The 16,078-nt window shown below is 41.3% G+C and overlaps 1 protein-coding gene across 1 annotated transcript; it reads left to right on the top strand.

The window, feature by feature from the left end:
• The first annotated feature begins 255 nt into the window (after positions 1-255).
• LOC114556619 (pancreatic secretory granule membrane major glycoprotein GP2) lies at positions 256-13,986 on the top strand. Its single transcript, XM_028579613.1, has 14 exons — positions 256-288; positions 723-790; positions 1,284-1,549; positions 3,111-3,252; positions 3,550-3,646; positions 4,008-4,070; positions 4,230-4,438; positions 4,852-4,980; positions 5,380-5,567; positions 6,190-6,342; positions 6,460-6,704; positions 7,194-7,356; positions 13,066-13,188; positions 13,441-13,986. Exons 2-13 carry the CDS (start codon positions 754-756, stop codon positions 13,156-13,158), a joined length of 1,785 nt encoding a protein of 594 aa, XP_028435414.1. The 5' UTR covers positions 256-288; positions 723-753; the 3' UTR covers positions 13,159-13,188; positions 13,441-13,986.
• The last annotated feature ends 2,092 nt before the right edge of the window (positions 13,987-16,078 follow it).

Below are 16,078 nucleotides of genomic sequence, written 5' to 3'. Positions count from 1 at the left end.
TTTGCCACTTACTATGTGACCTGTATCTGTTATGGTTGCGTTTGTTTCGGTTTCCTGTTTTATTTTGGTAGTCTAGTTGTCTGTCTTGTCTGGTTTTACTTCCTGTCCTGTGTTTTCCCGCCTTTTTTGATTGTTCTGCACAGCCCTAATGTGTTTCACCTGTTTCCCTCTCCTTGTGTCAGCTGTCTCTCGTTACCTCATTACCCTCTGTATTTAGTCTCTGTCTTTCCCTTGTTAGGTCATTGTCTTTTTTTTTTTTTTTTTTTCCCATTTTGGAGTGTCTGCTTTGTGAGTTACCAGTTTAGCCTCGCTGTTTTTGGTTTCTCGTATTTTGGATTTTTTCTTTACCTGCTGTTTGGCTGTACACATTTTGTTTGTATTCTATTATTCATCAATATCTACTCTGCCTGCTGCCTCTGCTTTGGGTTGCTTTTTTTTCCTTCTAGTTTACTATAACAACCCTGGTTTGTCATTCGTTTTACATGTTCCTATTTGTTGTTTCAATTTGATTTAGGCATTAGTAAGAATAAAATCATCAAAACTATCCCTTACACGTTATGTATTTGAATATCCGAAAAATAGGGGCCACATTCGGGGCTGGAGCCCAAAAAGCACAGAGAATGCCATTGTACAGGTTGAAGAATTTTGTGCTACGCCCCTGAGGGTTATTGAAGGGATTAAATGTGTTTTGCCACTTACTATGTGACCTGTTTCCCTCCCAGGTCTCTGCCACTTTACTGCTACTATTTCATCATGTTGAAGCCGGTTGCATTGCTCCTCCTGCTGGCAGGTAAGCAGCCTTTAAAATGTTTTCTGTGCTTTAGAATACTTCAGTTTAAAGGTGATTGAAGTAGCATGGTGTCACTGCATTGGTTTTAAAGGGTAACTTCTTCTTTTTAGTGACCTGGACAGGCTCGGTTTATGATTCTAAGTGTCTGACAACATTATGGAAAGGATCCCCACAGAGCGAGACCTTTTTGTTAAAGAGTAAGATCCTTTTAGTTTAAATCCCCATCACCAAACCCACTTTTAGTGTGTATAGAGCCAGCATATCTCATGTAAATGGGTCAATTAAGGGTTTATTTCAACCAAACCAGAGTGGCGATTGTTGGAACAGTGGAAAGATGAACCATGATGGCTTTTGCTTTTTTCTTTCTGTCCACTTTAAACTGTGTATTTGGATGGTAAAATAACTGTTTATTTAAATGGAGTCTGGTCACAAACCCGTTCATGAGAATGGGTTGACATAGGATAAACCTTCTGTCTGTTTCCATCTCCATCAGGTGTGGTCCACACTGCCTCCCCTGTGTGCACTGTGACTGGCTCCACCGTCATCGACTTCTTCAACAGAATCCAGTCGGTCCCGGATCGCTGTACTTACACACTGACAGGAGATGGCACTGTTGTACTATTGGCGAGTTTCCGGGAGCGAAGCCGTACAGATGTGCCATTTTTGGACTCCTTGACAATAATTGCGGTAGTTTCAACATCTTCCTTGGACGTCTATCGATATCTATCAATCTATCTTGCACAAGGGGGACTAATTAAGGTAAGGTGCCACAATTCATCTGAAAGGAAGTAACCATGTAGTTATGTGGTTGTTTAAAACTTTATCTTAGATTGTCTTGGTGTGATCAGTCAGTTACTGTTTACATGCACATAATATTCAGTTTTTGCCTTTATTCTAAAAAGACAATATTCTGACTAAGCTGTTTACATGCATGTATGTACAATACAGGCCAAAAGTTTGGACACACCTTCTCATTCAATGTGTTTTCTTTATTTTATGACTATTTACATGTAGATTCTCACTGAAGGCATCAAAACTATGAATGAACACACATGGAATTATGTACTTAACAAAGTGTGAAATGACAAACCTGTCTTATATTTTAGATTTCTCAAAGTAGCCACCCTTTGCTTTTTTGAAAGCGCTACAAACCCTTGATGTTCTCTCAATGAGCTTCATGAGGTAGTCACCTGAAATGGTTTTCACTTCACAGGTGTGCTTTGTCAGGGTTAATTAGTGGAATTTTTTTCCCTCATTAATGGGGTTGGGACCATCCGTTGTGTGTGTGTGTGGAGGATAAGTTCATCCGAGTCACCAGCCTCAGAAATCGCAAGTTAACAGCAGCTCAGATTAGAGACCAGATGACTGCCACACAGAGTTCTAGCAGCAGACACATCTCTAGAACAACTGTTGTGGAAACTGTGCGAATTCATGGTCAAGTAGCTGCTAGGAAACTACTGCTAAGGAGAGGCAACAAGCAGAAGAGATTTGTTTGGGCCAAGAAACACAAGGAATGGACATTAGACCAGTGGAAATCTGTGCTTTGGTCTGAGTCCAAATTTGAGATCTTTGGTTCCAAACGTCGTGTCTTTTGTGCGATGCAGAAAAGGTGAACGGATGGATTCTACATGCCTGGTTCCCACTGTGAAGCATGGAGGAGGAGGTGTGGGGGTGCTTTGCTGGTGACACTGTTGGGGATTTATTCAAAACTGAAGGCCTACTGAACCAGCATGGCTACCACAGCGTCCTGCAGCGACATGCCATCCCATCCGGTTTGCGTTTAGTTGGACCATAATTTATTTTTCAACGGGACAATGACCCCAAATGCACCTCCAGGCTGTGTAAGGGCTATTTCTCCAAGGAGGAGAGTGATGGAGTGCTGCGCCAGATGACCTGGCCTCCACAGTCACCAGACATGAACCCAATCAAGATGGTTTGGGGTGAGCTGGACCGCAGAGTGAAGGCAAAAGGGCCATCAAGTGCTCAGCACCTCTGGGACTGTTGGAAAACCATTTCAGGTGACTACCTCTTGAAGCTCATCAAGAGAATGCCAAGAATGTGCAAAGCAGTAATCTGAGCAAAGGGTGGCTACTTTTGAAGAGAATATAAGACATTTTTTCAGTTATTTCACACTTTTTTAAGTACATAATTCCATATGTGTTCATTCATAGTTTTGATGCCTTCAGTGAGAAGCTACAATGTAAATAGTCATGAAAATAAAGGAAATGCATTGAATGAGAAGGTGTGTCCAAACTTTTGGCCTGTACTGTATTTGTGATGTTTGAGTCAGTGTTTCATCCACTCATCTGCTGTGATGTAGGTTGATGGCCAAACACTAACTCTCAATGCCACGGCTCAGCTGATCAATGGTGTGGAGTTCTCCAAAGACCAGAATGGAGTTACTGTCCGGATGGGTTCTTTGCTCACAATCTCTTTTGATGGCAACACTGCAGTAATCACAGGTACAGAAAACTAAATCTTGGGCTCCAATTTACATTAATTTTCACTATTAGTCTGTAGATTATTTTCAGAGGAGTTAAGAAACCAGTAAATATTGTTGTAGAAGTTGGAATCAGAATTTTGCCCTTATTTCATAAAAAATTATCAGACTAATTAATTGATTATCAACATAGTTGGCGATTTAATAATTCACAACTAATTGACTATTCTTTGCAGCTGTACTTTTCACAAAGTTGAATTTAAGAATTACATGCTTTCTGGTTAAGTCTACTGACTTGTCTTTATTTGTCATTCACCAGGAGCTACTACAGCGGCAGAAGGCTTGTGTGGTAAGCCCATGAACCCCAGTCAGACCTTCATCCTGGCTACTGAGAAGTCTTCCTCCAGTGTGGCTGGGTACAACCTAGTCTTAACGTGATGCACAGACTGAAATCACCTGCTTATTAATGTTGTATAGACTGGATCACAGTGACTCTGCACAAAAACTGTGTTTAACTAAATAGTTGAGAACCGCAACTGTTACGTTATCTGGTTTAGATATGAGGAAAGAAAATGTTCCTGTGCATCATAGGGCATAGGAACGTTGGCTCTCCAAGCAAACGTTGTTAAACGTGTTTACATATGAAAGCATCAAACATGCATGTTAGATGAATGAGGTTAAAGTATATCCAGTTGTTCCTTGTCACGGTTAAATTTTATGTATGGCATGCAGCGGTTTTCTACCTGGAAGGTTTCGTAAATTTTTTTCACCCCCTAGCTGCCAGGTCCTGTACAGCGACACACCCAACAATACGACCAACTGCAACATTACAACTGAACAGTAAGAACAGACCCATCAAAACACACTGAACACTCCTTTAATCCTTAAAACAGGAATCCTACATTTCAATGATTACACTGTCATGTGCCCAGGGATGATACTACTGTTCAGAAAACTGGTCACTGACTCTCATTCTTCTTCTCTGCATGGCTGGAACAGCTGTAATCTCCTGATGCAGGCACCCTTCACAGATTGCCACAGCCAAGTTGACCCAGCTCCCTACATAACCGCCTGTGCAGAAACTTCGTGCAAATTCCCGACCGAGGAAGGCCTCGCTCTCAGCTGCCAGTTTTTTGACGCTTACGCAAAGACCTGCGGTCTGAACCCCAACATCACACTGGGCGACTGGAGGTCACCGACAGTTTGCCGTAAGATTGTCATTCACTGTTATTGACAGAAAAATAGTTAATTGGGGTTAAAATCACTGTACACAACTTTTTAAATAAAGAGCTAATTATGTATCTACAGTACAAGTGTAGTAAAAATATATCTACAAATTTGGATCAGGGTTTGTTTAGTTTGATTCTACTTAATCATTTCAAGTATTGTCAGCAAAAGACTAAGTACTAAAAGTTACAGAATTTACATTGATGTGACATTTATGTTTAATGTTGATCTAGTTTTGTTCATTAGTATACTTGCGTCTGATGCTCTAAAGTTGAGACTGTAAAGACTTAAGTTAATGATGTTGAATAAAATCATTAAATACTCAAAACACTGTTCCAGGAGTAGTAGAGTTTAAACAAATGGATCTACTTTAAGTTATATTGTGTGTGTGCAGCTGTCCCTCTGGTCTCCTGTATGGAGATGTACTGCAGCCATAATGAGTTCTGCGACGAGAACAACGGTGAACCCCATTGCCTCTGTCGGGCTCTTTTTGCCGCCAAGTACACACCAACAAACTCTTTAGGTACAGTGCAACACACGTGGCATGATAATGGAAGATTATACAACTTTAAAAAGCACCTGGTGAAACACACAAAAGATGCAAGTTGCTGAATTGCTGTTCTGGATGTGTGGTTTTGAGCACAGTCTGACACCTGATTGGTGTTAAATTTAAAAACTAGGTATGGAGCCCATCAGTGACTGCCTAGTTTTAGAATGACTCTGGTTCCGGTAGTGAGTTTCCCCATTTGGTATCTCATTGATGTTTTCATAAAATGCCAACAAAAGTTTTAAGCCTGGAACCAAGCCAAACATTTGATTTGGCACAAGACTGTAACAAACATCAGCACAAACTAGATGTGATGTAATTATAGTAAATCTATACTGAAGTGGTCATATTTCTTTTGTCCCGTTGGGTGTTCAGGCAACCCGGCAGTCTGCATGGGGAGCTCTGCCACTCTTACTCTGGCTGGATGTCTGCTCAGCGCCAAAAACATCGACTACACCACCTTACACCTCCTAGACGAGAGCTGCAAAGGACACATGGACAACGAGACCCACATGGTGACTTTCAGCTTTGACTGCAGCAACACCTGTGGGACCGAGATCATGGTGGGTGCTCTCCTAGTGTTTTGCTCCTGTTTTTGCTGATCACTTCGCTCTAGATTAGCAGCAAAGTAATGCAGAGTCTCAGCCAGGCCATGAATTATTTTCTCTACAGTTTGGGCTTCCCTGTTGTGTATGGAAGTGACTTCACAGAGTAAAAGTAGACTAATGCCGGTCTACGCCAAGAACGATAACTGTTAAAAGTCGATCTAACCCTTAAGTAGTTCTCCCTGGACACCAACTGCAGTTTCCTGGGTGAAGGTCTTGTGTTTTCCACTAAACTTATTCTGGGACACAAATTCCACTCCTGTGCTTAAAAACCCTGTGTTTTAGGACCCAACCATCCACCACGCTACGCAGATCTTTGAACCCTTATACAACTGCAGTCCATGTGGTGCTGACAGTAATAAATACAAGGAATAGGTACAAATTACAGCGCAGTTCTTATTGTAGTTATATGCTTGACATTTTTCCACTTGATAGTAAGATGCATGTGATTTATGAACAGCATGATACAAATATGGACTCGCTCTCTCTGGATTGTAAATGTCACAGGTGAGCATGACAAGAATCTGACTGCTGTGATTAAATGAACTCAAACCCCGTCATTGTTCCTGTCTCAATGTAGAGCATCAACGGAAGCCAAATCATCTACCAGAACACCATCACGATGCAGAACGGCTCCGCGGACATAATCACCCGCCAAAAACAAGTCATTATCGACTTCTCCTGCTTGTACACAGTGCCAGACCTCACGAGTGTGTCCTTCAAAATCGAAGAGGTGTGTGTGTGTGTGGTGTGTGTGTGTGTGTGTGTGTGTGTGTGTGTAGCGCCACCTGGTTGTTAACGTGCGATATAGTTGAAATTTAAGACTGCTGAAAATTTTATGCGTGTCTCCAGCTCGGTGGTGCGGGAGATTGCATCTGGAATTTGGAGTTACACTCTGATGATGAATGCATACACCGACGGCGAATTCAGGACCCCTGTCGGACCGGACACTGAGCTGGTGCTGGACCAGGAGGTCTGGGTGACGCTGATGACTGAGGGGCTGAACAACATGGTCTCCATAGTGACCGACTCCTGCTGGGCGACCAACCAGCCATCACCAAATGCAAGTCTGCGATACGACCTCATCATCAACGGGTGAGATAAAGCTCTTGGGGTCAATCACGGCCACGGTGTTTTCGTTTTGATTCTGCAGCGAAATTACAGGATTCTGCAATGCAAAGATCAAATTTGCAGGACCTTGAAACTCAAAGAAAAGATGCTGAAAAATCTGTCTTGTATACTTGAAAGCAATGCTTAACATCGGTTTATTGCCAAAAAACATTCAGATGTAATTTTTTAAATATCTGGAGATTTAATTAATTCAGACATTAAGCGCTTTGTGGGTTTTTTTTTTTTTTTTTTCCCCCCCCCCCCCCAACATATCTGCAGCAGTAGTGGGTATTTCAGCCATATTGACGGAAATAACATTGCTGGTGCCTACAGTTCTACAACCGCAGGTGGCAAGGAGAGTAGCACAATTAAACGCAAATATTCACTCCAGCTCTAAGTGAATGCGCCGTTGTCCACTGTAAGGATCAGCTGCTAATGCATTTCATTATCATGTGATTTCCTGTTTCTGAGCAGATGCCCGAACCCCGCTGACCAGACAGTGAGTATGCAGGGAAACGGACTGGGAACATTCAACGTCTTCTCTTTCAACATGTTCCAGTTCTCTGGGAAAGCTGGTGACATCTACCTGCACTGCCAACTGGTGCTGTGCCCCAAACACGGCAACTCCTGCGCTCCGGTGAGCAGTGGTGGAGGAAATAATTGAATTTTTTTATTTATAGTATCAAATTATAACCAGTTATGTAAAGACACTTTACAGATAAGAGTGTGGTCTAGACCTACTCTATAAATTCCAAAACTCCAACAATTACAGTAATTCCCTCAAGAGCAGGCATTAGTAGTGGCTGTTGCAACAGTGGCGAGGGAAAACTCCCTTTTTAGGAAGAAACCTCAGCAGACCCAGACTCTTGGTAGGCGGTGTCTGACGGGGCCGGTTGGGGATGTGATGGACAGTGGCAAACAATCATCCCATTAAAGATGATGGAACAGTGACTTCGAAGGTAGTCGTGGAAGTTCATGGTATAGCAGGGCACCAGTGTCGCCCCAGTTACTTTACAGGTTACTTGATATCAAAAGTAACAAAGTAAGTTAAAAGCCTGGTCTGATTAGGAGAGACGGCATTCATTCCACCTGGGACGGAGCTGCTCTCGTATCAAAAAATAGGAGTTTATCAGTCATAAACCATGACACCCCAAGTTTGATATTAGTTATCGGAGGTGCAGTGATATGCGCCCCTCTATGCTTCCGTTGGAGCAGTCGCCCACTCAGTCTAATAAGCACGGTGTCTGTCCCCCGGATCAGATCGGTTAAATCAAAGGTAAACAAAAGATGTGCTATACTTAACAACCTAATTGGAATTAAAACGACTGCAACGATAGAACAAAATGGGAAAATTAGATGTGGACTATTAAATATTAGATCGGTCTTCTAAAGCAGTATTGGTAAACAATTTGATATCAGATAATAAAATTGATTTATTTTTTCTTACTGAAACGTGGCTGGGCCATGAAGAATGTTAGTCTAAATGAAGCGACTCCTCCCAGTCATTAATACTCAAATTCCTAGTGGCTCAGGCCGAGGAGGGGGAGTTGCAGCCATCTTTGATTCAAGCCTGTTAATTAATCCTAAACTAAATTATAACTAGTTTGAAAGTTTTGTTCTTAATCTTCAACATCCAAAATGGAAAACATTACAGCCAATTATATTCATTACTTACAGGGCTCCAGGTCCATATTCTGAATTTTTATCTGAATTCTCAGTTTTTATCATGTTTAGTCCTTAAATCAGACAAAGTACTTATTGTAGGTGATTTTAATATGCATGTGGACGTTGACAATGAGAGCCTTAGTACTGCTTTCAACTCATTACTGGATTCAATCTGTTTCAGTCAGTGTGCACAAGGTGACGCACTGTTTTAACCACACCCTCGACCTTGTGCTGGCATATGGTATTGAAATTGAGGATTTAATATTTCCACAGAATTCGGTATTATCAGATCATTTAATTACTCTCAAATTCTTTCTACCTGACTATACTAAATTGGATAAAACTTCTACACTAGATGCCTATCTGACAGTGCTATAGCTAAATTTAAGGAAGATATTCCAACAGCATTTGACTCTGTCATGCCTTAATATAACAGAGGACCTATGTTAACCTTAGTCCCTCTCAAATTGATACATTTATAGACAGTGCTACAACCTGCCTACGAATGACTTTAGACTCTGTTGCTCCCCTCCAAATGAAGATGAGGAAGAAAAGGAAATTAGCACCTTGGTATACCTCGCAAATTAAAACAAATCTCTCAACCTTGAAAGTAAATGGTGTTCCACCAAAGTGGAAAAATCTCGTTTGGATTGGCAAGAGTCTCAAAATCTATAGGAAGGCCCTAAGAAAGGCCAGATCAGACTATTACTCATCGCTAATAGAAGAAAATAAGAACAACCCAAGGTTTCTTTTCAGCACTGTAGCCAGGCTGACAGATAGCCACAGCTCTACTGAGCCATCTATTCCTCTAGCTCTGAGTAGTGATGACTTCATGAGCTTCTTTAATGATAAAATTATAACCGTTAGAGATAAAATTAATCACCTTTTGCCCTTAACTTTTAACGGTTCACCTTTTTAAACGCAGGACCGCTAGAATGACTAGTCCTGACATATACTTAGACTTCTTTTATCCTATAGACCTTCAACAATTAAGGTTAAATATATCTTTAGCTAAGCCATCTACCTGTCTCTTAGACCCCATCCCAACGAGATTACTCAAAGAAGCATTACCCGTGGTAAACACTTCATTACTAGATATGATCAATATATCCTTATTAACAGGTCATGTACCGCAGTCATTTAAAGTAGCTGTGATAAAACCTCTTCTGAAAAACCCACCCTCGATCCTAAAGTCTTAGCAAACTATAGACTTATATCTAACCTTCCCTTTCTATCAAAGATCCTTGAGAAGGTAGTTGCCAATCAGTTATGTGATTTTTCTACATGGCAACATTTTTTTTGATGACTTTCAATCAGGATTTAGAAAGCATCATAGCACAGAGACGGCACTGGTCAAAATGACTAATGACCTTCTAACTGCTGCAGACAAAGGACTTGTCTCATTCTTTTACTAGATCTTCGTGCTGCATTTGACAATACTGACCATACAATCCTGTTACAGAGATTGAAACACTTAGTTGGCATTAAAGGAATCTCTCTAAGCTGGTTTAAGTCCTATTTCTCTGAGCGATCTCAATTTGTTAATGATAAATTCTCTAAGTACGCTAAAGTTAGCCATGGCGTTCCTCAAGGCTCAGTGCTTGGACCAATTCTATTCTCCTTATGTTTCCTCTTGGTAATATTATTAGGAAACACTTAACTTTCACTGTTATGCGGATGATACCCAATTATGCTTGTCAATCAAGCCAAACAAAACCAGTCAGCTAGCTAAACTTCAAGCGTGCATTAAAGATATACAATTCTGGATGACCTATAATTTTCTGATAAACTAACAAAAGTGAAGTTATTGTGCTGGGCCCTAAACACCTCCAAACCTCATTATCTAAAGATATAGCTACTCTGGATGGTGTTGCCCTGGCCTCCAGCACTACTGTCAGAGATCTAGGAGTTATTTTTGATCAGGATATATCCTTCAACACCAATCTTAAACAAACTTCAAGAACAGCCTTTTTTCATCTTCGTAACATTGCCAAAATTAGGAATATCCTGTTTCAAAACTATGATGAAAAACTAGTCCATGCATTCGTTACTTATTGTAATTCTCTACTGTCAGGTTGCTCAAATAAGTCCCTTAAGACTCTCCAGCTGATCCAGAATGCTGCAGCGCGTGTTCTCACAAGAACTAAAAAGAGGTCATATTTCTCCTGTATTAGCTCTCTGCACTGGCTTCCAGTAAAATCCAGGATTGAATTTAAAATCCTTCTCTTGACCTACAAAGCTCTAAATGGTCAAGCACCATCATATCTAGAAGAGCTCCTAATACATTATTGTCCCACTAGAGCACTGCGCTCCCAGAATGCAGAGTTACTGGTGGTACCTAGAGTCTCTAAAAGTAGAATGGGAGCCAGAAACTGTAATCGCATTCAAGAATGAACTTAAAACTCTTCTATTTGATAAAGCTTATAGTTAGGGAGTGAGGAGTTGCAGCGTCCGCCTAACCAGGCCCACCTGCTTCTCTTCATAATTGTCAGATTAATAATATAACAAGTAGAGGGAGACAGTCCAGCACATCCCGATCCGGCAGGGGAGAGTTCTAAGCCCGAAAAAGCTACCTCTCCCTATGACCTGTCTCGTTATAGTTACGCTGTTATAGTTCTAGACTGCCGGGGAATGCCTTCCTTTGACACACTGAGCTGCTCTCTCCTCTCCCTTTCTATTACCATTTGTGTGCATCCCATCCCAGAAATGCTTGTTATTAATCCTAGCATCTGGGGAGTTTACTCCCCGGAGTCCTTATGTTTTTTCACCCAGCGTATTTCCTTGGAGAACGATTGCACCAAGATCTTGGTTGCAGCTGTCGCCGTGGTCCTGCTGAGTTCTACAGTGCCCTGCAATGTCATGCTGTGTCCTGCTGAACTCTGCTGCTTCCTGCTACGTCCATCCATGCTCTGCTGGGCCACGCTACATCCTGTAACGCCCTGCAGCGCACTGATATTACATGAACTACTACGACTACCATTTGAAGTCACGGTTCCATTATTAATGTGACTATTATTGCCACTGTTCATCACATCCCCAACCGGCACCGTCAGACACTGCCTACCAAGAGCCTGGGTCTGTCTGAGGTTTCTTCCCAAGAGGGAGTTTTTCTTCGCCACTGTCGCACTGCTTGCTCTTGAGGGAATTACTGTAATTGTTGGGGCTTTGTAAATTAGTGTGGTCAAGACCTACTCTATTAAGTGTCTCAATAACTCGTGTTATGATTTGATACAATAAATAAAATTGAATAGATTACAAGTTACTTTATTAGTTACATTCAGCAACTTCCGACAACACTCCCACAGCCTCAACATAAAAATGACAACCGGTTTACTGTGAGGCAGTTCAGCGTTGCAGTAGTAGGGATCTTGTTTATTTTGGCACGAAAGAGATTAAACAGTGTTTAAGGGCAGCATTTCCTCTACAACATACTGCCCGACCAACTTCTTCAACTCTCCCCAGTTACTGGTTTTGCACTGAAGTCCAGCTTTTGTTGTTTGGGGGGGGGCCTTCCTGCTCTCTGCTTTGCACCACTTGCTGGGACTTGCTCTGTAAGTTTGACTGCAGTGCTGCGACTCCAAATGGTTCTTCAAATTTAATGTAGTGTTTTTGTAGCTAGATAGCACTTTGTCACCACCAGCACAGAGTGTACAACCAACCTTAATATTGCAGTCTTTAGCTGGCACAAACTAAAAATGGTGACTGTATTTCCATCTCTTTCCTCACTCACATTGTTTTACGTTTGTGTCGCTGCGTGGTACACGTGACCTGTCCACATACTGAAAACATGACCTGTCCTCATGCTGAAAACATGACTTGTCGCATATATGACTTAACTCCCCGAGACGCAAGAAGAAAGCAAATTATAGGCTATATATTTTTACTAAGGAAAATGACAAATGGTAACGCACAGTGACTTGGATAAGTAACTTTAATATGATTACTGGTTTGGAAAGAGTAACGCGTTAGATCACTCGTTACTGAAAAAAAGTTGTCAGATTAGAGTAACTCGTTACTGGCATCACTGCAGGGCACATCGTTTCCTACGGAGTAGTGAAGTCTCCAATACCGGATCCTGACCACATACAGTTCATACTGTGCGTATGAACATCACAGCAGGGCGTTGTGGATGTAACGTGGCACTGCACAGCATGGGTGGATGCAGAAGGACGCGACCGGGCATTGCAGGAAAAACATAAGGACTCCAGGGTAAACTCCCCACAGTACTTTTTGTGTTACTAAAGCCTTTCCCAATGTTCTTTTCCTAAACCCACCCCCCTTTTTTTTTTTAATACACGCGTGACGTTCTTGCGACAGTAAGTCACGTTCTTGCAATAAAACGCGATGTCACGTGGTGTGTATGTTTACATCAGCTGTATACAGCGTAGACATACATGTGGATAGCTCAAAATGCGTACGGATAACGCGCCACTTTCGTAAAGCGAAAGTCTTGTGATTTCCCTGTGACTCCCCAGCTTGAAAGCGCTGTTATAGGAGCCGTACGTCCACCCTGACCTCCTTCCTACGAGGTCCACAGTGCTCTTATACAACAGCAGTCAATGTGGTGTGTGTTCAGCAATAAATGTTAAATACATTTGAATTACAGTGCTTGTCAGAAACAATATGTAGGACTGGTTCATGAGAACAGCCTGCTAAATCACATGAGGTCTGTCTGTCACAGAGCTGCAGCGGAGGTGGCAGGAGGCGCAGATCTCTAAGCTCTAAAAGAGCAGATAAAAACCCAGCCCTCATCACTATGGCCTGGAATAATTAAAGACCGCTCCCCTTTTTGCTCGATTACATGGTATGTATGAATTTAATTTATCCTGAATAGATGTATTTCTTTAAGTCCGAGGGGATTTGATCATAGGGATAATTCAGCCTTTCTCAGTTAAAAATGTAAAGTTTGTATTTCGGGCGGTCATTAAAATTTAAAGGCTGCATCCTGTCAGGAGCAGGAATGTGATCAGGAGAGTTATATTTGATATTTGAACCTAGAATCAAGAGACAAGTATGAATCGTGACTCGTCACAGTTTTGTCTGGTTGTCTCCTCAGATGGTTCCTGACTTAAGCTTCGTCCCCATAAAGAGCCTGAGATGTCACTGAGCATCTGAAAGGTGATTGTTGATCTTAGCGCTGTGCTTGTTTATGTGGGTTCTGATTAATAAATGTATTCCAGAATAGGCTATAGATCATGATTTATTGGGAGAAACCAAGCAATTCTATGTAGAATCAGACACTCAGACCCCATATAGACCGGGGAATGGTCCTCTGTTTCATAACATTTTCCATTGGCAGTCAAAGTGACTTAACGTTAACAGACTCCTTGAAATGTACACAGCCTAAATGCTACCTCGTGAATGCAGAAACAGAATTTCAGAGTTTTGGTGAAGTTAAAAGAAGCTTTGCGGCGAGAAGGTTTTGAGATCCAGTGGAAGGAAAATACTGATGTGAATGTCAACATTAAAATAGAAGATTGAAGTTCCTAAAAATGAAGGTTGTCAGTTAAACTGGCTGTAATTGCACTAAGACATGCTGTTGTACCATTATTATGGTATGACTGTTACAAAAATAAAAATGATGGGGGGGGAAAAACCATGAGTTTCAGTCCTTTTATTAATTTGTCTTTTCTCTTTAACTTTAACCAAATCGTTGGCATCAGAACCTATTTGCTTGCACATTATTGTTTTTATTTACATTGTTTAGACCAGGGGTTGTCAACTACATTTCCAAGGGCCAGAATTTTTCTAAGCAGACACTCTGGGGGGCCGGACTTTCAAATAAAGAGAATAAAATTAATTTATCCCTAATACGCCTATTCTTGTTCACAATTTCCACTTTCTTACTGAATTAATGCTATTTTTTTTTTTTTACATGCATTAGTGTGAGCAAACTCATACATACTGATAACTGGCTCTTTAACTAGAAAATGATCTCAGACTAGGAGGCAGTTCACTGAGGAGTGATGGTTAAAGTCTGTGATTATGGAAACATTATTTTAGTATGCAGCATCCTGATTGGTGGAAAATGCTTGCAGAAAGAAATGTCTGTCAGGTAAACATGTCACTGTGCATTTTAAGTATCTGTCCACATGTATCTGTTTTTACTAGATTTACCGCTCAAGCGGAGAGTTTGGTTTGTTCAGCCGGCAGTGAGGTTTACAAGAATTTGTCCACATTTCCAGATTCCCGGCAAACTAAGAAACTAGGTACACTAAACAGCTTTTGTTTTAGCTTGTTTGTAAAAATTGCAGAGTAGAGCTGCGTTTGTGTAAAACAGCGCGGTGGACTGAGCAGACAGAGCAGATTGAAATATTCCTTTCTACGTGTTTATGCCGGTCTACACAGGTGAGTGCATTGATAAGTATTGACTTTTAACTCCTTAACGCAGACTGTTGCTAATTTGCATCAAACCCCTTCCATTCCAACTGCAGGCGAGATAGCGTGTGTGTGTTCCCCCAATGCCGGTTTGTTTACGTTCAATACATACCTAGGAACCTTTTGCAAGCACTGGTTTCTCGTAGGACCGGCCGGAGTGGGAACTACATCCAGTTCACGGAAGCGAGATTAACCCTAAAAAGGCTACTGTCAATGTTGGGGAGTAGAAGTGTTTTCTTTCTTGCTGTTAAGATTCATTTGTCAATTACATTGTGACATGAATAAAATCTACATATCTGAGATGGGAAAATGCGTTTTATTAATTTTACCATTTTGTAAAGAATTTTACCAAGAATGCCTGTTGTCGCTAATTTGCATCATACCTAAATTTATATCTATTCTATATGCTATAGACAAATTAACAATCTCAACTTAATTTAGCATCAGCTTGGAGCCAGAAACACACATAATAATTGTGAATAAATTCAGGTGTCACAGAGTTAACTCACGAAGGTTTTATTGTAGCCTACTTACAGAAAAGAGACCAGCGTGAGTTCATCTGCCCCAGCGGCCGTATCGTTCCCAGTCAGGTGCTGCGTGTTTTAACGCACACACATGCCGGCTCAGCAGTGTGTGTGGAGCTCGGGCATCGCTGCACAAAATCCCGGCATGTGAATAGAGATGTAAATACAGGGGGCTGGGTTTTTGCTCTAAATGCTTGAAATGATAAATAAAAGAACGCATTTTTTCCTCTTTACATTTTGTGAATTCATGATTATTCTGCGGGCCAGACTTAAAGCTTTGGCGGGCCGGATGTGGCCCGCAGGCCACCAGTTGACGTTGACTGGTTTAGACCGTCCACCATGGTCAATATACTATATTGTTTTTTTTCAGTCTGAAATGTCTAAACGTAATCTGAAGTGACTAGGCCCCTAAGAAAGAGAGCAGGTAACAATTTCTTCCACATCTTGAGGCTAACTGCTGTGGAGTCTAAATTGTATTACTTTATTACGCTTGCAGTTATTTTTGTCGCATTCCCTCGAGTATAAAATCACCCCATCAATCTCCAACGACCTATCGGAGCCTTAACTTCCTGTGAATCCACATCACAGCTCCGACATATGTGACTTATGCAGGAATGGAAGGAGTACTACAATATCAAGTAATTTAAAGAAGTTTAACACAAGAAAAACGTACTTCTGTGAAAATGTACGGCGATAAAAGTGCATGAACAAGAGCTGTTATTTCCAAACCAAAAAAAAAAAATCCATATGCTTTATTCACACACGCCATGAGGCTTGGTGGGTAACTGCCAT

This window comes from Perca flavescens, chromosome 6 (genome assembly GCF_004354835.1).
Source record: "Perca flavescens isolate YP-PL-M2 chromosome 6, PFLA_1.0, whole genome shotgun sequence".
Lineage (NCBI taxonomy): Eukaryota > Metazoa > Chordata > Actinopteri > Perciformes > Percidae > Perca > Perca flavescens.
Note: the sequence above shows the minus strand (reverse complement) of the source record. Positions and strands in the feature narration are given on the sequence as shown.